Here is a 22,117-nt window from a genome sequence, read left to right as displayed (position 1 = left end):
TGAACAAGCGACGTAAATTGCCTGCCCAGTCCCTTCACGCCTTTCTTAGCCACGGACAATATCATCGTCCAGTGGAACTGCAGCGGTTTCTTCCACCCTCTAGCTGAGCTCCGACAACTTATCAGCCTTCACCCTTTCTTCTGCATTGCTCCAGCAATGCGAACCCCCGCCCTTCGTGGCTATCGGGGTTATTATAAGAACCGGGCAGCTTATGAAAGGGTGTCTGGTGGCGTCTGCCTCTATGTCCTTCACTCTCTGCACAGCGAGTCTGTCCCTCTCCAAACATCTTTAGAGGCTGTCGCTGTTCGGGTGTGGACGCCACAGGCTGTTACCGTCTGCAGTCTTTACCTTCCACCAGATGGTGATGTTGCGCAGCATGTCCTGGCTGCGCTGATAGCCCAATTGCCACCACCTTTCTTGTTACTGGGCGACTTCAATGCCCATAACCCTTTGTGGGGTGGGTCAGTGGCAACAGGTTGAGGTGTCACCGTTGAGCATTTATTGGCGCAGCTCGATCTTTCCATTTTAAATGATGGTGCCTTCACACACTTCAGTGAGGCGCATGGCACATACTCCGCCATTGACCTTTCGATCTGCAGCCCTAGCCTCTTACCGTCTGTCCAATGGAGAGTGCATGACGACCTGTGTGGTAGTGACCACTTTCCGATCTTTCTGTCACTGCCATGGCGTCACTCTTCTGGGCGCCCTAGCAGATGGGCTATGAATAAGGCTGACTGGGACTTGTTTTCCTCCACTGTCGCTATTGAGCCTCTCTCTAATGATGACATTGATGCGGTGGTTCAATTGGTCACCACCGTCATCGTTACTGCCGCAGAATCTTCCATTTCCCGTTCTTCTCGGAGGAGGACGGTGCCTTGGTGGTCGCCTGAGATCGCTGAGGCGATTAAAGATCGCTGGCGGGCGCTACAGCGTCACAAGCGACATCCCTGCATTGAACACCTCATCACCTTCAAACGGCTGCGTGTGCGGGCCCGCCGCCTTATCCGCCAGAGCAAGCAGGAGTGCTGGGAGCGGTATGTGTCCACCATTGGCCTCCATGTCTCTCCATCGCAGGTCTGGGCCAAGATCCGACGCCTCTATGGCTATCGGACCCCTGTCAGTGTCCCTGTGCTCTCACTGAATGGAGCAGTTTGTACAGACTCCGACGAAATTGCCAACAGCTTGGCAGAGCATTTTTCTCTGAGTTCCGCTTCTTCCAATTACCCACTGGCCTTCCGCTCCATTAAAGAGCGAATGGAACGTCGGAGCCTTTCTTTTCGCACCCACCATCCTGAATCTTACAATGTTCCATTCAGTAAGTGGGAATTTCACACTTCCCTCGCCGCTTGTCCTGATACCGCTCCTGGGCCAGATAGCATCCACTGTCAGATGCTGAAACACCTTTCAATGGACTGCAAGCGACGCCTCCTCGACCTTTACAACCGTCTCTGGGTCGAGGGTGCGTTTCCGTCGCAATGGCGGGAAAGCATGGTCATCCCCGTTTTGAAACCAGGCAAGAGCCCTTTGGAGGTGGACAGCTACCGTCCCATTAGCCTCACCAACGTTCTTTGCAAGTTGCTTGAACGGATGGTGAGCCGACGGTTGAATTGGGTACTGGAGTCTCGGGGCCTTCTGGCTCCGTCTCAGGGTGGGTTCCGTAAAGGCCGCTCCGCCGCCGACAATCTGGTGAGCCTGGAGTCGGCCATCCGTACTGCCTTTGCCCGCCGTCAGCACCTGGTCGCTGTCGTTTTCGACATGCGGAAGGCGTACGATACGACATGGCGTCATCACATCCTTTCTACACTTCATGGATGGGGACTTCGGGGCCCTCTGCCGATCTTTATCCAAAATTTTCTGTCGTACCGTACCTTCCGCGTGCAAGTCGCGGCCTCCCATAGATCCTCCCGAGATCAGGAGAACGGTGTGCCACAGGGATCTGTTTTAAGTGTCTGCCTGTTTTTAATAGCCATTAACGGGCTCGCTGCGGCGGTGGGAACGTCTGTCTCAGCGTCCTTGTATGCTGACGACTTCTGCCTTTACTACAGCTCTATTGGCATTGCAGCTGCTGAACGTCAGCTACAGGGCGCTATCCGTAAGGTGCAGTCTTGGGCTGTAGCTCATGGGTTCCAGTATTCGGCAGCCAAGACCTGCGTTATGCATTTCTGCCGGCGACGCACTGTTCACCTGGAGCCGCGGCTTTATCTTGACGGCGAACTTCTTGCTGTGGTAGAGTCCCATAGGTTTTTGGGTGTAGTTTTTGATGCCCAGTTGACTTGACTGCCTCATATTCGGCAGCTTAAACAGACGTGTTGGCGGCATCTAAATGCTCTGCCATGCTTGAGCCACACCAGCTGGGGCGCTGACCAATCTACCCTGTTACGGCTCTACCAGGCGTTAATGCACTCCCGTCTGGATTATGGGAGCCTGGCTTATGGCTCAGCATCCCCATCTGCGTTGCGGGTGCTGGACCCAATCATCCACAGCGGGATACGCCTTTCCACTGGTGCTTTCCGTACCAGCCCTGTGGACAGCATACTAGTGGAGGCAGGTGTCCCTCCACTGCGGTTACGGCGCCAACGTTTGCTGGCCGCTTATGCTGCCCATGTTTTCAGCTTGCCCGGGCATCCTAACTATCGGCTACTATTCCCACAGTCGCACGTCCATCTTCCAGAACGTCGGCCCAGGGCTGGGTGTACGATCGCGGTCCGCGTCCGAGAGCTTCTCCCCGGGCTTGGGGTTTTACCTCTTCCGCCTCCTTTCTGGGAACCTCTGCGTACACCCCCTTGGTGTGTGCCTCGCCCTCGCCTTCAGCTGGCATTGGCACAGGGCCCAAAGGACTCAGTCCCTCCGGAGGCCTTCCGCCGCCGCTTTCTTTCCATCCTCGCAACGTATCAGGGCTCTGGCATTGTTTACACTGACGGATCGATGGTTGCTGGTCGTGTCGGTTATGCTCTAACTCTAGGGGACCATTCCGAACAACGTTCTTTGCCGGCTGGCTGCAGCGTTTTTACTGCTGAGCTGGTCGCCATCTTTCGAGTCCTAGAGTATATCCGCTCCTGCTCAGCTGAGTCCTTCATTATCTGTAGAGATTCCATGAGCGGTTTTCGAGCTCTCGACCAGTGTTTCCCTCGTTCTCGTCTGGTGATGGCTCTCCAGGAGTCCCTGCATACTCTTGCCCGTTGCGGCCGCTCTGTGGTTTTTGTGTGGACCCCAGGCCATGTCGGGATACCCGGCAATGAACATGTTGACCGCCTGGCGAAAGAGGCCACCAGTACACCATCTCTGGAGATTGGCCTCCCAGAGACTGATTTGCGAGCGTTCTTACGCGGCAAAATTCTGGAACTTTGGGACACTGAATGGCGAGCCCTGCCTTCACGAAACAAACTTCGGGGCATCAAGGAGGCTACCGGTGTGTGGCGCTCCTCCTTGGGGGTCTCTCGCAAGGAGTCTGTTGTCCTCTGCCGACTGCGCATTGGGCACACATGGCTGACGCACGGCCACCTATTGCGACGTGAGGACCCACCTTCATGTCGCTGCGCCTCTGTTTTGACGGTGGTCCACATTTTATTGGACTGTCCACTTTTAGTTGTGCTCAGGCAGACGTTCGCACTGCCTGACACGCTGCCTGCCCTTTTAACAGACGACTCTGCCTTGGTGGACTTAGTTTTGCGTTTTATTCAAAATGGTTCAAATGGCTCTGAGCACTATGGAACTTAACAGCTGTGGTCATCAGTCCCCTAGAACTTAGAACTACTTAAACCTAACTAACCTAAGGACATCACACACAAACATGCCCGAGGCAGGATTCGAACCTGCGACCGTAGCAGTCGCGCGGTTCCGGACTGCGCGCCTAGAACCGCGAGACCACCGCGGCCGGCTTGCGTTTTATTCGGGCAGGGTTTTTTTTATCGTTTAATCTGAGAGTTTTTTTTTTTTTTTTTTTTTTTTTTTTTTAGTATTGATTCTGGCTTTTGGCCTACGATTTTAAACTGAGTTTTGATGTGTTCTCGGTGGTTGGCTTTTCCGGTTTTTTCTCTATGGTCGGCCAACCACCGTCACAATCTGTGTAATTTTGTTTTGTCTGATCTCTGCCGGAGTATTTCTTGTCCTGTGTCGTGTGCCGTCTTTCTTGTTGTTCGTTTTTTATTCTCTTGGGGTGGTTTTAGTTTTTTGGAAAAATGGTCCGATGACCATAGCAGTCTGGTCCCTTTGATCCCACAAACCAACTATGCAAGTTCAGTCCGATTCTGTGCCCTGGTGTCAGAGGTGGGAGCTATGTGTACTAAATTACGCAGCCCGTATATCCCACTCTCCCCCCCCCCCCCCCCCCCCCGAAATAACCAACAATGTTAAAAGCGTGTTCTTCATACCATAGTGTAGACAACAGTAAGAAAATTTTGTTATTTGTACCCTTATTGGTGCTGCAATTTTAGTGACCAGAAACGTAAACATGTGATTGTAACGTGGAAGAAGGTTCTGGCCATTTTTTAGAGATTTCACTGTCATTTTTTGCGGAGCGAAAGACATTAAGGTTTGATTGTTTTCAATAATACCGTAGTCACAAGTAGCGCTATGAAAAAATAGATTCCGCCTTTTCACTTTCCAACATGGAGAGTTGTAGAGCATACTCGTACAACGTTGTTCCTAAGTACCTCCGAGCATTCAGAAGATGACTGCACATAAACATCATGTGCTTCATTCTTATAGCACATAGCTACATTCTAAGTTACATTGTTTTAATTCTTGTTTTTTTTTATTGTGTAAAACAAATTCTAAGACAAAGAAAAAGGACACACCACGAATAAATTTCTGAATGGGACGGATATTGGCAGATGTGATGTTCATGTACAGACAATCAAATGAAATGAATTCGCAATTGCGAATAAGGATTACCATCAGCTGTAGAATGGAATGACGACAATGAACATTTGTGCCGGACCGGGACACGAACCCGGATTTCTCGCTTATCGCTTATTTTCACTGACGTCATTCCATTCGACAGCTGATGGTAGTCGTTATTCACAAATGCGAATTCATTTGATGTGTTTCGTAACGGCTGGGGTCACCGCGGTGGCTGTCCAAAGGAACTTTGCATCGTAATCAGAATAAAACAGGCACTGAAATATCATAGACAAACAAATGGTTACAATTTCAAAAAATTGGTTGATTTGTTCAAAATAAAGAGTTCGCAAACTGAGCAGATCAATAGCCCGTTGTTCCACTTCTGGCCCTTATGCAAGCAATTATGTGGCTTGGTATTGGTTGACAGAGTTGTCGGATGTCCTCCTCAAGGATATTGTTCCAAATTCTGTGCAAATTAGCGTGTTATATTGTCAAAATCCCCAGCTGGTTGCAGGGCCCTGCCCATAATCCTCCAGACGTTTTCAACTGGGGAGACATTCAGAGACCTTACTGGCCAAGGTAGGGTTAGGTAGCACAAAGATAAGCAGTAGAAACTCTCGCATTGGGTGGACGGACTTTATCTTGCTGAAAGGGTAAGACTACGACGACTTTCAACGACGGGCGACGAAACGGGGCATAGGTTATCGCCGACGTACCGCTGTGCTGTTAGGGTGCAGCGGATGTCAACGAAAGGGTTTCAGCTATGAAAAGCAATGGCGCCTCAGATCATCACTGCTGGTCATTGGGGCTTATTTCGAAGCAGACGCACCACCGAAGACAGCAGCACTCCAGTCAACGAGATTTCCGGGCGAAGACGTGTGTGGACGCGCCCTGAACAGCCGTGGGACGCCAACCTGACTGTCGCCCGACATACAGCTCGACAACTTGGGGTGTCATTTCTTTTCATAGCAAGACCCCTTTCGTTGTCATCCGCGCTTTCCTACAGCACAGTGATCGACGATATTGTACGCACCGTTTTGTTGTCCTTCATTCAAGCCATCCTGGGTGCATTTCAGCAAGATATTGCCCGTCCGCAGACGGCGAGCGTTTCTACTGTTCGCCTTCGTGCTTGCCACATCTCACCTTGGCCAGCATGGTCGCCGGATGTCTCCCCAGTTGAGAACACCTGGAGGGTTATCGGCAGGGCCCTCCAACTAGCTCGGGATATTGACGATGTAACGCATCAATTGGACAGCATTTGGCACGTAGACCCTCAGGACAGCCAACATCTCTCTCAATCAACGCCAAGCCGTATCATTATAAGTGTTACTGATGATTTGCTCAGTTTCTGAAGCTCTTTCTCTTGAATAAATCATCCAGTTTTTATCTGAAACTGTAATCATCTGTTTGTCTGCACATGTTATGTATATCTCATCTACCGATTTCCCTCCCATTCGGATAACTAGTTCGTGGTACGTAGTTTGCTTTGCTTTAGAGTATATGTAAGGTACATGTAGTGTATCATGGGTCTTAACAAGTAGAAGGAAAAAAAAAAATCAGTGCACACAAATATACCGGGTGATCAAAAAGTCAGTATAAATGTGAAAATTTAATAAAACACGGAATAATGTAGATAGAGAGGTAAAAATTGAGACACATGCTTGGAATGACATGGGGTTTTATTAGAACAACAAAAAAATTCACAAAATGTCCGACAGATGGCGCTGGACGACAGCAATACCTCAGTGACTACGCATGACAATCGTGTATAAAAGGAGCTGTAATGAGGGAGAGAATAAGATGCGCCAGCAGTTTCAGCATGTTGACGTTACCTGAAAAGGCGCTTTTAGTGAAGCTGTATTATCAGAATGGGGAATGTGCTAGTTCAGCGTTACGATCCAATCGCCATAGGAAGTGGATTCGAACGGGCAAAGGTCCGTTGACAAATGCAGCTGTGGCGAGAATGATTTCGAAGTTCGATGCCACGGCTTGTTTAGACGATACACCCCGTAGTGGCCGACCGTGTACAAGGCGTAATGCTGCTTGACAGTTCAGGAAGAAATGGAGACTGTAGCGGGTTCGTCTACGCGCGGGGAAGTCAGCATTCCATACACTACTCTTTGGTTGGCACTGAGGCGTACAATCCGATGCTATCCGTACAAAATCCATCGGCATCATGAGCTGTTACCTGGCGATTTAGTGAAGCGGAGGGCATTTGCAGCGTGGGCGTTTCAAAAGATGGCGGCAGATGACGATTGGTTGAGTAACGTGTTGTGGACCGACGAAGCTCATTTCACGCTCCGAGGGTCTGTCGACGCCCACAACTGCAGAATTTGGGCTACCGAAAATCCTAGAACTGTCGTGGAAACTCCATTGCACGACGAGAAAGTCACGGTATGGGTTGGATTTACCACATCTACCGTTCTCGGGCCTTTTTTCTTCGAGGAAATGCGTGGTTCTGGTTCTGTAACTGCTACCTGACAGGTGAGAGGTACGCCGATATGTTACAGAATCGCATCATCCCCAGCCTGACTGATAAACACCTGCTGGAACGTACGATGTTTATGCAGGATGGCACTCCACCCCATATTGCTAGACGTGTGAAAGATCTCTTGCGCGCGTCGTTTGGAGATGATCGTGTGCTCAGCCGCCACTTTCGTCATGCTTGGCCTCCCAGGTCTCCAGACCTCAGTCCGTGCGATTATTGACTTTGGGGTTACCTGAAGTCGCAAGTGTATCGTGATCTACTGACGTCTCTAGGGATGCTGAAAGACAACATCCGACGCCAATGCCTCACCATAACTCCGAACATGCTTTACAGTGCTGTTCACAACATTATTCCTCGACTACAGCTATTGTTGAGGAATGATGGTGGACATATTGAGCATTTCCTGTAAAGAACATCATCTTTGCCTTGTCTTACTTTGTTATGCTAATTATTGCTATTCTGATCAGATGAAGCGCCATCTGTCGAACATTTTTTGAACTTTTGTATTTTTTTGTTTCTAATAAAACCCCAAGTCATTCCAAGCATGTGTGTCAATTTGTACCTCTCTACTACATTATTCCGTGATTTATTCAGTTTTCAAATTTATACTGACTTTTTGATCACCCGGTATATTACACTTCTTTCACACGGTTTTCATCCTCCATAGGGACATTTAGAGGCAGTGTTCGCCTCTTAAGTACTGAGTAAGGTTATCATCCTGGTCATATCAACTTACATTTCTTGGCTGGAGGACAACATTTCTTCATCTTTTGTGTTTTGTCATCAGATCCAGAACTGTCAGAGCACTCCTGTTCATAGACAGACATTTCCCTAGAGAGCTGTGACGAACTTCGCATATGAGAAGATTTTATTAGCTTATTAACCACATTCAGTCTAAATTTTATTGAGGACAATCTGTTGTATTTTGGTACGCCCTCCTTTGTACAAGACCTTTTGTACATAATCCAACAATTAACAACAGCTAAATCAGTAAAATGGTTAAAGACTCGAAATGGTCAGTTTGTTCTGATACTTGACTTAAATTTGTTTTTGAGCCCTTGACTTTCACTTACAAATACCTTGTGGCTCACTTCCAATACACTTGGATAACAGGACAACAGACTGAAATCACTCTCCTCCAGGGTGCAAAGTATTTCTTCATCATGGATAACTGAAGATAATAACATAAATTAATTTCTAGCTCAAAATTTAAGTGCTACTATTTACACTGTATAGGAGATAAGAAAGAGCTTCGAGGATGTAACCTGTAGTTCACATATGTGTGTTTAGAATTTCTACGTCTACTGTAGTGAACATAAGAACTAATTCTAGTAAAATATATGTTAATGAAACATAAGACCATTTTCACATATTAAAAGAAATAAATGAAATAAATCTAAGATACCTTCAGAGTGCGCGGTTTTGGCAGCCATTCTGCTGAATCGTCTCTTCAAAACAGCCGGCGCTGCAGGGAGAGTGTGATGTGATGTAGCGGCACAAAGTGAAACTATGCAACGTACACGAACGTGTCATACGGGTCTTGAGTTAATAAAAACAGTTTACTGATTTTATGAAGTGAAAACTCGAAGTCACATATAACACCCAAAGACTGTAGACTAACAATGCAACTTGAAGGCAGTACAACCTGCAGGTGCAAGCTGTAATCATAAGAACTCTGCAAATCTTCAGTGAGATGCTGATACATGGCAATAGCATGGAGCAAATTGCGACTGATTCTCTGGTAAGCTACACAGTATGTCTGAGTTCCTTTAGGACTGCGGCTAAGAAAAATAAGACATGGATTATGTTCCCAAAATCACTGATTTTATTCAAAATAGCTTCCCCCTAAATCAAAACACAGCTGAAATCGTTTCAAGACAGTCACAGTAGTCCTTTTTTGGAGTTGCACTTAGTACTGCAGTAGAATTTTCTTGGATGTCCTTCATTTTGTCATTGCGAACTTCAGTTTGAGAAACAACCAGAAGTCGGCTGAGGCCAAATCCGGGAATACTGTAGGTGACCCAGGACTGTGATCCATTTGCTAGCTAGGCTGGGGTGTCGTGAGGGAGGAGCAATCGGGAACCTTCGTCTCGGTATTCGGGTCGAATTCGACGAATTCTCGCCAACAAACGCTGGAAGACTCAAAAACTTTGATGTTGCCTCACTGTTCCACTGCTATTTTCCTACGAGTGTCACACACGTATTGTTACATTCGCGGCTAGGATACCTGCTGCAGCAGTACTAGCGATTTGGCTTTCTACACAGCTGTTTTTGAAACTTCAAAGATCGTAACCCCGCAACTCGCCACGAAATGGCATTGCAGTTTGAAATTTCAGACAAGCAGTCCTAACTAACGGATCTGGAACACACTGTAGTAGTAGTAGTAGTAGTAGTAGTAGTAGTAGCTTTATTCATCCGTAGATCTCTTTTTACAAGGATACAGGACATGTCAAAGTATTTACAAATTTGGATCAATTTAAAATAAGCTAATTCGTATACATATATATTTACAGACTTCTAGTTAGAGACAATCATTAGCTTTACTCCTGATATACAATACTTTTTTTTACAAATAACTTATTAAATAATGTAATGCCACATTGTTCACTCATATCTCACTATCAGTCACTGAACACACTATACACACATTGTTTCATAACACTTCACTTACTACACACACATGACACACACACACACACACACACACACACACACACACACACTGGTGATCTCTGGTCCATTTTCTATACTGCAACTTCCCATTTGCTGTCTTGAAAAAATGAGTCAGCATCTCTCCGTAATGAGTGAGATGTTGAGCTCAGAAAGAGGAAGAGGTGTTATTGTATTGTGCCATACATAGCTTGGGGGTATGTATTTCTAGAAAGGAAAAAGAGAAGGAAAAAAACATAAAGTGAAGGTGTTATGTGTAATGTTGGGTATTTTATAATCATTATATTATTATTTATTTTTATAACATTTTTTATCAATTTTAGCTGCCTTTTTAAATAAGTGTATTTTTGCAATTTCTTTAATCTCTTTTGGTAATTTTTTGTACAGTTTTATTCCTTGGTAGAAAATGCTGTTTTGAGTTTTATGTTTATTTTTTCTTGGTAAATGTAGGTTGAGTCTATCTCTTGTTGCATGGTCATGGACAGAGCCGTTTGTGCAGTAATTACCAATGTTGTTTTTGATGTGTACAACTGACTGGTAAATGTATTCACATGGAGCAGTTAAAATCCCCAGTGTTCTGAACAGATATTTACAATGAACACGACTAGTATTTTTTGGTCATTATTCTTATGGCTCTTTTCTGGAGTTTAAAAATTGTGTTCATATTTTGTGCATTTGTTCCCCAAAAAGAATGCCATAGCTAAGAATTGAATGTACGTAAGAATAGTATGTAACTAAAAGACTGCATGTTACACACTGATGATAGGATTCTAAGGGCATAACATGCTGAAATTCTGTTTGCAAGTTCCTTCGTGTTTTCACACCACTTCAACTGAGAATCAATATTTATTCCTAGAAATTTTGTATTTGTTACACAGTCTGTAGAGGTGCCATCCACATTTAATTTAACATTGTCATTTTTCCTCTTCAAACTGAAATTCATGGCATTACTTTTTCTATATGTTCAATGTCACTTTATTACTTATTGACCAATCACAAACTTTCTTGAGAGTTTCATTTGCTTTCTCAGCAAGGAGTTCTCTCGTTTTCTCAGTGACTATAATATTGCTGTCATCAGCGAAGAGGATTTTTTTCACCATGAGTAACACTACTGGAAAGCCATTGATGTATATTAGGAACAGTATTGGTCCTAATATGCTACCTTGCGGAACTCCTATATTAATGTATTTCAGTTCTGATAAGTGTTTTGCTTATCTATTTGAAGTATGAGTTATCTCTACTCTTTGTACCCTATCTGTTAGGTATGACCGAAACCAGTCATTAGCTACCCCTCTTATTCCTAATGCTTCTAATTTATTTAATAGAATCTTGTGGTCGACTGTATTATACGCCTTAGACAGATCCAAAAATATGCCTGTGACACACTCATCTTTATCAAGAGCATCAAGTACAACTTTTGCGAATTCTACTATGGCTGACTCCGTATTTTTGCAACTTCGGAAACCAAACAGTGATTCGCTTAAAAGTATGTATTTATTCAGGTAATTCATTAATCTGTCTTTCATAACTGCTTCTATTATTTTTGAGAATGCTGACAGCAGGGAAAAAGGGCCGATAATTTTCTATGTCTTCTGCATTACCTTTCTTAAGCAAAGGTACAACTCTTGCCTGTTTTAACTGCTCTGGAAATGTCCCTGAAATGAAGGATTCATTTATTTTATTTGTTAAGGGGCCTTGTATAATCCCTATGCATTGTTTCAGTACATACATTGGTACTTCGTCTAAGACTATTGACTTTTTATTTTTTAGTGTCTGAACAGTTTTACTGATTTAATTCTCTGTGGTTGGAAGCAATATCATTGTATTTAGTGCAACATTATTTACAGGTTTTATATTTGTTTTCGGCAATTTTTGCTGTAACTTCTCTGTAATACTTGAAAAATGCTCATTTACATAGTTTGCTAAGTGCTGTGGATCATTTATTACTTTATCCCCCTTCCTTAACAGTATGTCATTCTGCGTTTGTTTGCCTCTTCCCGTTTCCTTTTTTATAACATCCCAGACTGCTTTGCTTTTATTCTCTCCATTATATATTATTTTGTCATTAAATGACTTTTAGCAGCAATTAGCACCTTCCCATAGATCTTTTTGTATCTATGATAGAAATTTAAGAATTCTGGATCATTTTGAATCTTTTTCATGGAAATGAGGTTTTTAAGTGTCTGGGAGGACTTCTTAATACCTGCTGTTATTCATCTCTTTTTGTGAGATGTTGATACAGAGATGCATACTTTTGGAAAAGCCTTTTCAAAGTTCAATTTGAACAATGTGGAGATTTTAGAGAATTTCATATTCACATTGATTTCCTTATATACTTCACCCCAGCTTTGTTTTTCTAGTTCCTTTGAAAAATCTTTTATTTTGATTTATGATAGATGTCGTTTGTAGGCTTGTGGTTTAGGGGATGATTCGATGCCTGATTGTTGTTATTTGACAGAGATGGTCTGATAATCTGAGATCATTTACAGCTACATCACATTTTTCCCTGTCCATATTTGTGGCCACATGGGCAATTACTGATGAAGTCGTTGTGGTAACCCTTGTTGCACTATTGACCAATAGCGAAATGCTAAAACTTTGAAGGATGTTTATGAAGGTGCTGCTGGATTCATTTATGATGTTAGTGTTGATGTTAGTGTCCCCACATAGAATTATGTTGACCTTCGTACTTGAGACTTTATCTAGAACTTCTTTTAACTTATTGAAAAAAGTGTCCACACTACCACTGGGAGATCTACACACACACAAAATGATTAATTTCTTGGTGATATCAAGCCCTGTTAATTCAATAGCTGATATTTCGAAGTGTTCGCTTACGGTGCTGAGGTTATGTCTTGATTTGAACTGCGTTCCTTTTCTGATATAAATGCATGATCCTCCACCCCTTGAAGTAATTCTGCAGTAAGAGTTTGCCTTTTCATACAATGATAATACTACATGTTGAATTTCTGTATACATGTCTGTGTATACTGCGGAACGCATACGTCCCAGTGCTAGTGGAAGGGTTAGCGTGACGCTGTTAGTGGTACGGCCAGCCGGTGCGAGCGCGTGCGCTGTGTGTTGCAGTGCTGAGCCTGCTGACGGTGGTGCGGTTCCACAACGGGCCCTGCGTGACGCCGCACGGGGTGGCGGGCACGTGCTACCACCGCCTCGAGTGCGCCAGCAGGGGCGGCGCCGCCGGCGGACACTGCGCGCGTGGCTTCGGCGTCTGCTGCTACTGTCAGATGAGCTCCATTACACAGCTTTAAGGCTTCATGAAAAACGCACGCTGTTTTAAAGATGCACTAAACCCACAATTTTTATGATACGGCACTCAAATTATGTACCATACTTGACACAAAATTAACACATTTGTTACATTGCTAGGATTATATACATTTAACATTTTTGTGAAATTTAAAAATTTTATTTTCAAAAAATAATATACGTACCTTTTTCTTATAAACTAAGAGATTTCTATAAAATTTCCTCCGTTTGCATATAGTAAGCTTCTCTCATAACTTTTTGTCAGTATATCGAATAAGCGAATTTTGATGATTTTTAATTATAATTCTGTAAATATAACACAAAATTCATGAGAAATTCCAAAAACGTTGCCATATCTAGCAGCTTATACTTACAATTTCAAAATTTACTCTTGAGTCCACATTTATTGGGTTCGTAGAAATAAGAGTACGAAGTTTTATAATTGTAGCCTTCAAAGATTCCAAGAAAAACTTACATAACTTTTAAAAAAGACAACTTTCAGGAAATGCAATTTAAAGCTCAGCTTAATGTTTTTCCTTATTTCACGCCTTATGAAGGCCCCAGATTTGTACATAGGGTCCTCTTTTCCTAGAAGGCTTCTCTTCTCGTTTCTCGTTTCCTACTTTCGTTCCTTTAACAGCTCTTAAACTGACTTTCCAGGTGTAGAGAGGCGCTGTAAATCTATTTTCCTTAAGATATTTTGAGTGAAATTTCCTATCTTAAAGCCCATTCTTTCTAATACCTTCATTCTCCCTACGTTCCTATCATTAAATACAAGAAATGCATCATGTGTTGCAATTCTGACAACTGTAACAGATGAAAATGTGGTTTTAGGGCATCATTTCCATATGAGTGAAGTTACAGATTCATTTGGATTCTGGATTTTGCCACGAACACACTTTCTAAGAACCTAAGTTTCGGCCACCAACCTGTAAGTGGGCTTCACAACATCCAGAATACAATTTGGAAGCCCATACTGCGTGCACTTTTCATGTCACTTTACACCGGATAGTTCTATCTGACAGACTTGCCGTAATACACTTACGTACATCTCCGTCAGTAGCACAAGTCAAAACAAGAATTGCTTCTTCATAAACAAAGCAGCTGGTTTATTATTGATTCCAACATACACAACGGAGTCACAGGTGATCTATAAAACCAAACGGTATATATACTGTGGCGCCAAAGAAACTGGTATAGGCATGCGTATTCAAATACAGAGATATGTAAACTGGCAGAATACGGCGCTGCGGTCGGCAACTCCTGTATAATACAAGTGGTTGGCGCAATTAGATCGGTGACTGTAGCTACAATGGCAGGTTATCAAGATCTAAGTGAACTTCAGTATGGTGTTATAGTCGGCGCACGAGCGATGGGATTTTCCCGTACGACCATTTCACTAAAGTGCGCGTCATTTATGTTGGCGGCCGAGTTTAGGTTCGTTCTGCGCATCTGACGACACAAAACACAGTCAGCCAATGAACAGAGAACGACGTTGCCAGATCTCGACTGCAGTGCAGAGCACGGACGAGTGTCCTCAGTTTTAGAAACGTTCAGTCAAAAATAAAGTAATAGAACAAAATCAATGTCTTGATAGCAGACTTTCTTTTACAGAATGTTTGGAAAAAGCATTCTTTATACCAATTGCTTCATATTCTATTAATTAATTAAACCAAACAAGCAATAAGACTCCTAATTCAGGCGATAGCAAGGAAAGGTGTTTGTATCAATCTCACGAACCGCTTTTTCGCAATAAAGAACAGCGGTAATTGTTTATTTCCTGTTGTACTTAGATGAATCGTGAGTAATTCATAGTCACACCAACAGTGTTTGTCAGTATTTTGCGTGATGTGTTACAATCCTCTGGGGTTTTGTCGTCAGACGAGTTGCGTTAGCGTAACGGTTAAAGTGTATGTTTTACGACGTCCGCCCCGAGCAGATGCAACGAACACAAGCAAACAAAATGAATTAAAAAAAAAAAGTGTTGGGCTGATAAGCGCAAGGTTGTGAGTTCAAACCTCGTGTGGTGCCTAATATTTTCTTTATTTAAAAACAATATTGAAGTGCCTTACTTCACGAATTTTATTCATTTGAATGCAATTTTTTGAAATTTCTAGTGCTTTGTCTCTTCATTAACCCTTTCACTGCTGCCGATACGTGCTCCCCGCATTCCGCGCTGTGTGCGATTTTGTCATCACTGCACTGCTCGCCTGTGCAGACACATGGTATTCCCAATGCTTTGACGCACTTGTCATTGGATTTCACAAAAACTATTTGGCCCAAAAATTTGATTTTAACACGTCTTCTTGACTGATACCTTCCCCCCATAAATGACTTAATTTTTTTTCGATGTTCAACGCAGTTATTTTGCTGCATTAGATGTAGTAAACCATTGCACGAAATTTTGAAGAGTTATGCTTTAAAATAAAGCCAAACATGCCCGGTGTAAATAAAACTTTTGTTACAGTCGCGAAAGATGGAATATTTCTCAATATTACATACGACACCTATGTGGTACTTAAATTAAATGAGATATTGTTATACAGTAAATTTTATATGAAATTTAGGTATTTGTCCACATGTCAGTCTCAACATTGTGGCAACTAAAATCGACCATACGGAAAATATACGCTATGGACTTTTACCTCTGCAAACTCTTCGAAATTTCGTGCAATAGTTTACTATATTTAATGCTTCATAATAACTGCGTTAAACATCGAAATAAAATTAGGTCATTTATGGTGGGAAGGTATCAGTCAAGAATATGTGTGAAAATCTAATTTTTGGGCCAAATAGTTTTTGTGGAATCGAATGATAAGAGTGTCAAAGCAGTCGGAACACCATGTGTCTGCACAGGCGAGCAGTGCAGTGACAAAATCGCGGGGAGCACGTCTGTGTAGCAGCGAAAGGGTTAATGCAGCCGTGGTGGCTTTACTTCATAAACTGCGCGCTCCCCCCTAAACGTAAGCTTGCGAACTATGCTATACAATGGCGCTGCTTCTCTTGGCGAGTGCGTCGTGTGCAACTGGCAACGCAGCAATCTCCCGCTTCTGGGCGGGCATGCGCGAGCCGCCAAGATAAAAGAATTGAACTATAGTTTACCGTGAATATCCGGTAAAACATCAAACCTCCTACATCGCTGCGGACGGAAAAAGATCCTGCAAGAACGGGACCAACGGCGACTGCTGCGAATCGTTCAACGTGACAGAAGTGCAACGCTTCCGCAAATTGCTGCAGATTTCAGTGCTGGGCCATCAAAAAGTGTCAGCGAGCGAACCAATCAACGAAACATCATTGATATGGGCTTTTGGAGCCGAAGGCCCACTCGTAGACCCTTGGTGACTGCATGGCACAAAGCTTTACGCCTCGCCTGGGCCCGTCAACACCGACATTGGACTGTTGATAACTCGAAACATGTTGCCTGCTCGGACAAGTCTCGTTTCAAATTGTATCGAGCGGATGGACGTGTACAGATATGGAGACAACCTCATGAATCGACGGACCCTGCATGTCAGCAGAGGACTGTTCAAGTTTTCAACCGATGTACTTTTTCAGCGAGTGGATCAGGCGATTCGAGGAAATCATCGGTTCACAATTTCTGTATTGAATGATTCATTTCTCGAAGTCACGATGTCAGCTCTCTATAACATCGTGAGTGAGTGACTTTAGTACGGCAAGCATTGTGCGACATGGCTTCCCAAGATGCTGTCCGACAATCACAAAACATAGTGAACGAGCGGCGCCTTATCTTCAGCGCTACCGTGATCTAGGAAAGATTTTTTGAACAAAATTGTCACAGAGACGGAAGAAGTGTCAATTTTGAAAATGAAGAGAACAAAAATGGCCACCCCAAGGGTGGAAGCATTGTCATTTCCTGTGTAAACCTCCATCAGAAAGTGTTGGCTACTGTGTTCTTGGACCGAAAAAGGGTTTTGTTGGTGGAATTCATGGAAAGTGGCACGACCATCACTGCAGCCTCATACAATCTGACTATTCAACGTATACGAAGAACATTTCAGAAAAAGCAAAGAGGCATCTTGTCTTCAGGCATTGTCCTTCTTCATGATAACGCTCGGCCGCACACTGTAGCTGTAATAAGGACGATGTTGGGCTTTCGATGAGAATCGTTTGGTCACCCACCACGCAGCAAGCTCTTGGCTCCCTCATATTTTATCTCTTTGCCCACATGAAACATTGGCCAAGAGAACAGCATTTCAGCAGAAACAACGAGCTTAAGACCAGCGTAGAGAACTGGCTGAAAGCTCGGGCGGCTGCTTCCTAAGCGGCCCAGTCACATTTATGTGGCAACCTCCTATGTTCGACGTCAACATGCAGTAACCACTCACAGACAGCAGATGGCAGCACTAGCAGTAGAGGGTATATAAAGCGCGTCAGAGGGGCGCGGAAAACAGTGCAATCGTTGTCGTAATGCGGGCACAGAGCGATTTACGTTATGTCCAAAAGAGCTACGGGTGGAAGCATTTTCGAAACGGCTAAGTTTGAAAACGGTTCGTTCTACCGTGGTCGAAGTATGCTGTACATTGGCTGCGGAGATGTGTACGAGCGAACAGACTGTCGACCAACTGATCGATCAGATGAACCAAGGGGCTATCAACACTATCTGCCCCACGACCGTTCAGCGAAGACTGCTGCGTGTAGGCCTCCACAGCAGACGCCTGCTTCATGAAGCCGTGCTGACTGCAGTTCGTAGGGGTCGAAGGCTATAATTTGCACACCAAAACCGGAGTTGGACGTCTACTGAGTAGCGACAGGTCGCCTTTTCAGATGAATGACGTTTTACGCTCCGTCGGACAGATGGCCATTGGCAACAATCGTGGCAAGGGTCCAGGCTGGAGGATGGAGCGTTAAGACCTTAAAATGTTTTGTGGCATTCCCTAGGTGGTCTCGTTATTTTGGAAGGATCAGTGAATCAACAGAAATATGTCTCTATCCTTGGGGACCATGTCTACCTCTGCATGCAGTTTATCTCAGCACGATGGAAACTACCAGCAGGACAGTGCAACGTGTCAGACAGCTCACAGTGTATGCGCGATGTTCGACGAGCAGCATGATGAGTTTACCGTACTTCAGTGGCCACCAAACTCCCCGGATTTACGCGGTGCGACAATAAATTAATGAGACCCATGTGAAAAAAATGTTACTTTCCGTTTTAATCAAGTTTAGTGTTGTCTCCTTCAAAGTAGTTCCCTTCTGATTGCACACACTTTTTCCAGCGCTTCTGCCATTGATGCTAACATTTCTGGGACTCATCTTCTGTAATATCCTCCAAGACCCTCATCACAGCTTTTTGGACATCTTGTGTTGCTTGAAAATGGTGTCTCTTGACCGCCGTTTTGACTCTTGGAAACAGAAAAAAGTCGCACGGAGCGATATCTGGTGAATAAGGTGGCTGTGGTAGTACTGAAATCAGTTTTGAGGTTAAAAATTGCTGTACTGACAGAGCAATATGGGATGGTGCATTATCGTGATGCAGAATCCAATTATCAGCAATGTTGGCACGGACACAAAGAACTCTTACGAAGTCTTTCTAAAATTTCTTTGTAGTAATATTGATTTACTGTTTGTCCAGGAGGCATCCTCTCTTTATGAACAGTTCCCTTGGAATCAAAGAAGCACACAAGCATGCATGGTCGTCCACTGCCGTCTCCATCTTCAACATTCGTTCTGCCTTCACTAAACATTTTATGCCAACGAAAAACTTGAGCTCTCGACATAACCTCCTCTCCAAAAGCCTTATGAAGCTTACCGTAAGTTGTCGTCGCGTTTTCACCCAATTTAAGCGCAAAAAGAAATGGCATACCGTTGCGCATTATTATGCGGTTCCATTTCCGTGACGACATGCACAAATACACAACATTACAGCACAACTCACGACTGAGCAATTGCACTGATGTGGCGCTTGGACTAGAAGCAGCGTATAGACCAAGGTCAAAGATATTGTGCCTACGCAAGCCTGAAGGGTTACCACATCCTCCAAAGAAAATCGGTCTCATTACTTTATTGTCGCACCTCGTAAACCCAATCGAGAACACCTCGGTCAGGCTGTTCGCGCCATGGATCATCAGCCGATAAACCTAGCACAGCTGGCAATTGCACTGGCTTCAGCATGACTCCACATCCTTTCGGTACCTTACCTTACAGAACCTCACTGACTTTCTTCCCACACGTCTGTGCTCAAAAAGGTGGTTATTCAAGTTTTTGACAGGTGCTCACATTAATGCGACTGGACCGTGTATGACGAGGTATTGGAAAACTTAGTATCACACTAGGATAAACGTCTGTCAGAAGGACGACTATGTGGAGAAGTACCTGGAAGGTGTTGCTAAATGCTGAAAATAAAACATTTTTGATTTGCTCAGTGGTTTCCATTTCGCAGACAATTGGACCTTGTAATATATATCGCTCATATTTCATAATAATCTTTGGTGTTTTTATTCTTATGTATGAGGGTGACTCAGTTTAAAATGTTGTGAACGTCATACTACTGCCGTTTTGAATTTATCACACATGTGTTCCTAGAACGTGGCAGCACATGTCAAATGGAAGTGTTCCGAAACGCATTATTATGCATCCAGCGGATTTAACTGATGCCAGTACCAGGTGGCAAGTATGCTTTAGGAGTGTACCTTTCTATAAAAACCACGGTTGAGCGATATTTTTTAGCAAGGGATTCTCCAGAGAGGACGTTCTTTGTGAAATGCATTTCTTGAAAGGTGAGCACTGAACGCTACAGGAGAAAGGTCACAGTTTAACGTCCCGTCGACGACAAGGTCCTTAGAAATGGAGCACAAGCTCGTATTAAGGAAAGCTAGGAGAGAAAATCGATCGTGGCCTTTGAAAGGCACCATCGTGGCATTCGCCTTAAGCGATTTAGGAAAATTACAGAAAAACTGAATCTGAATGGTTGTATTGTATTAGCGCTGTGCCGTCTCTCGCCGTACTTAAGAGAAAGCTTGCTCATCAGTATACAGGAATTCAACAAAGGACGAGAAAGAATCACAAACGAGGAGCATATTTGTTGCCCTGTGGAGTTTTCCAGTCATACTAAGTAACAATATGTGCAAGAAATGACCTCTGGAGATCGTCGTGATACAGTCAATGACGTACGCGTGGCCTAGCTGTAGATTGTTCGTTGTTCTCAGGGATCCGGACTTGGTTATACACTCCTGGAAATGGAAAAAAGAACACATTGACACCGGTGTGTCAGACCCACCATACTTGCTCCGGACACTGCGAGAGGGCTGTACAAGCAATGATCATACGCACAGCACAGCGGACACACCAGGAACCGCGGTGTTGGCCGTCGAATGGCGCTAGCTGCGCAGCATTTGTGCACCGCCACCGTCAGTGTCAGCCAGTTTGCCGTGGCATACGGAGCTCCATCGCAGTCTTTAACACTGGTAGCATGCCGCGACAGCGTGGACGTGAACCGTATGTGCAGTTGACGGACTTTGAGCGAGGGCGTATAGTGGGCATGCGGGAGGCCGGGTGGACGTACCGCCGAATTGCTCAACACGTGGGGCGTGAGGTCTCCACAGTACATCGATGTTGTCGCCAGTGGTCGGCGGAAGGTGCACGTGCCCGTCGACCTGGGACAGGACCGCAGCGACGCACGGATGCACGCCAAGACCGTAGGATCCTACGCAGTGCCGTAGGGGACCGCACCGCCACTTCCCAGCAAATTAGGGACACTGTTGCTCCTGGGGTATCGGCGAGGACCATTCGCAACCGTCTCCATGAAGCTGGGCTACGGTCCCGCACACCGTTAGGCCGTCTTCCGCTCACGCCCCAACATCGTGCAGCCCGCCTCCAGTGGTGTCGCGACAGGCGTGAATGGAGGGACGAATGGAGACGTGTCGTCTTCAGCGATGAGAGTCGCTTCTGCCTTGGTGCCAATGATGGTCGTATGCGTGTTTGGCGCCGTGCAGGTGAGCGCCACAATCAGGACTGCATACGACCGAGGCACACAGGGCCAACACCCGGCACGTCCGCCGCTCGTGGTCTCGCGGTAGCGTTCTCGCTTTCCGAGCACGGGGTCCCGGGTTCGATTCCCGGCGGGGTCAGGGATTTTCACCTGCCTCGAGATGACTGGGTGTTTGTGTTGTCCTCATCATTTCATCATCATCCAGGAAAGTGGCGAAATTGGACTGAGCAAAGATTGGGTAATTGTACGGGCGCTGATAACCACGCAGTTGAGCGCCCCACAAACCAAACATCATCATCATCAACACCCGGCATCATGGTGTGGGGAGCGATCTCCTACACTGGCCGTACACCACTGGTGATCGTCGAGGGGACACTGAATAGTGCACGGTACATCCAAACCGTCATCGAACCCATCGTTCTACCATTCCTAGACCGGCAAGGGAACTTGCTGTTCCAACAGGACAATGCACGTCTGCATGTATCCCGTGCCACCCAACGTGCTCTAGAAGGTGTAAGTCAACTACCCTGGCCAGCAAGATCTCCGGATCTGTCCCCCATTGAGCATGTTTGGGACTGTATGAAGCGTCGTCTCACGCGGTCTGCACGTCCAGCACGAACGCTGGTCCAACTGAGGCGCCAGGTGGAAATGGCATGGCAAGCCGTTCCACAGGACTACATCCAGCATCTCTACGATCGTCTCCATGGGAGAATAGCAGCCTGCATTGCTGCGAAAGGTGGATATACACTGTACTAGTGCCGACATTGTGCATGCTCTGTTGCCTGTGTCTATGTGCCTGTGGTTCTGTCAGCGTGATCATGTGATGTATCTGACCCCAGGAATGTGTCAATAAAGTTTCCCCTTCCTGGGACAATGAATTCACGGTGTTATTATTTCAATTTCCA

General features: G+C 44.9%; 1 protein-coding gene across 1 annotated transcript in view; it reads left to right on the top strand.

Moving 5' to 3' along the window:
- Nucleotides 1-22,117, top strand: part of LOC126154588 (uncharacterized) — a 114,051-nt gene that overhangs the window by 8,512 nt on the left and 83,422 nt on the right. The window contains exon 2 of the mRNA XM_049916160.1: nt 13,088-13,240. Coding sequence (XP_049772117.1) covers nt 13,088-13,240 — 153 coding nt within the window. The remainder of the gene's footprint in view (nt 1-13,087; nt 13,241-22,117) is intronic.

This window comes from Schistocerca cancellata, chromosome 2, assembly GCF_023864275.1.
Source record: "Schistocerca cancellata isolate TAMUIC-IGC-003103 chromosome 2, iqSchCanc2.1, whole genome shotgun sequence".
NCBI classification, from domain to species: domain Eukaryota; kingdom Metazoa; phylum Arthropoda; class Insecta; order Orthoptera; family Acrididae; genus Schistocerca; species Schistocerca cancellata.
The sequence above is the reverse complement of the archived record's forward strand: the minus strand, read 5'-3'. Positions and strand labels throughout refer to the sequence as shown.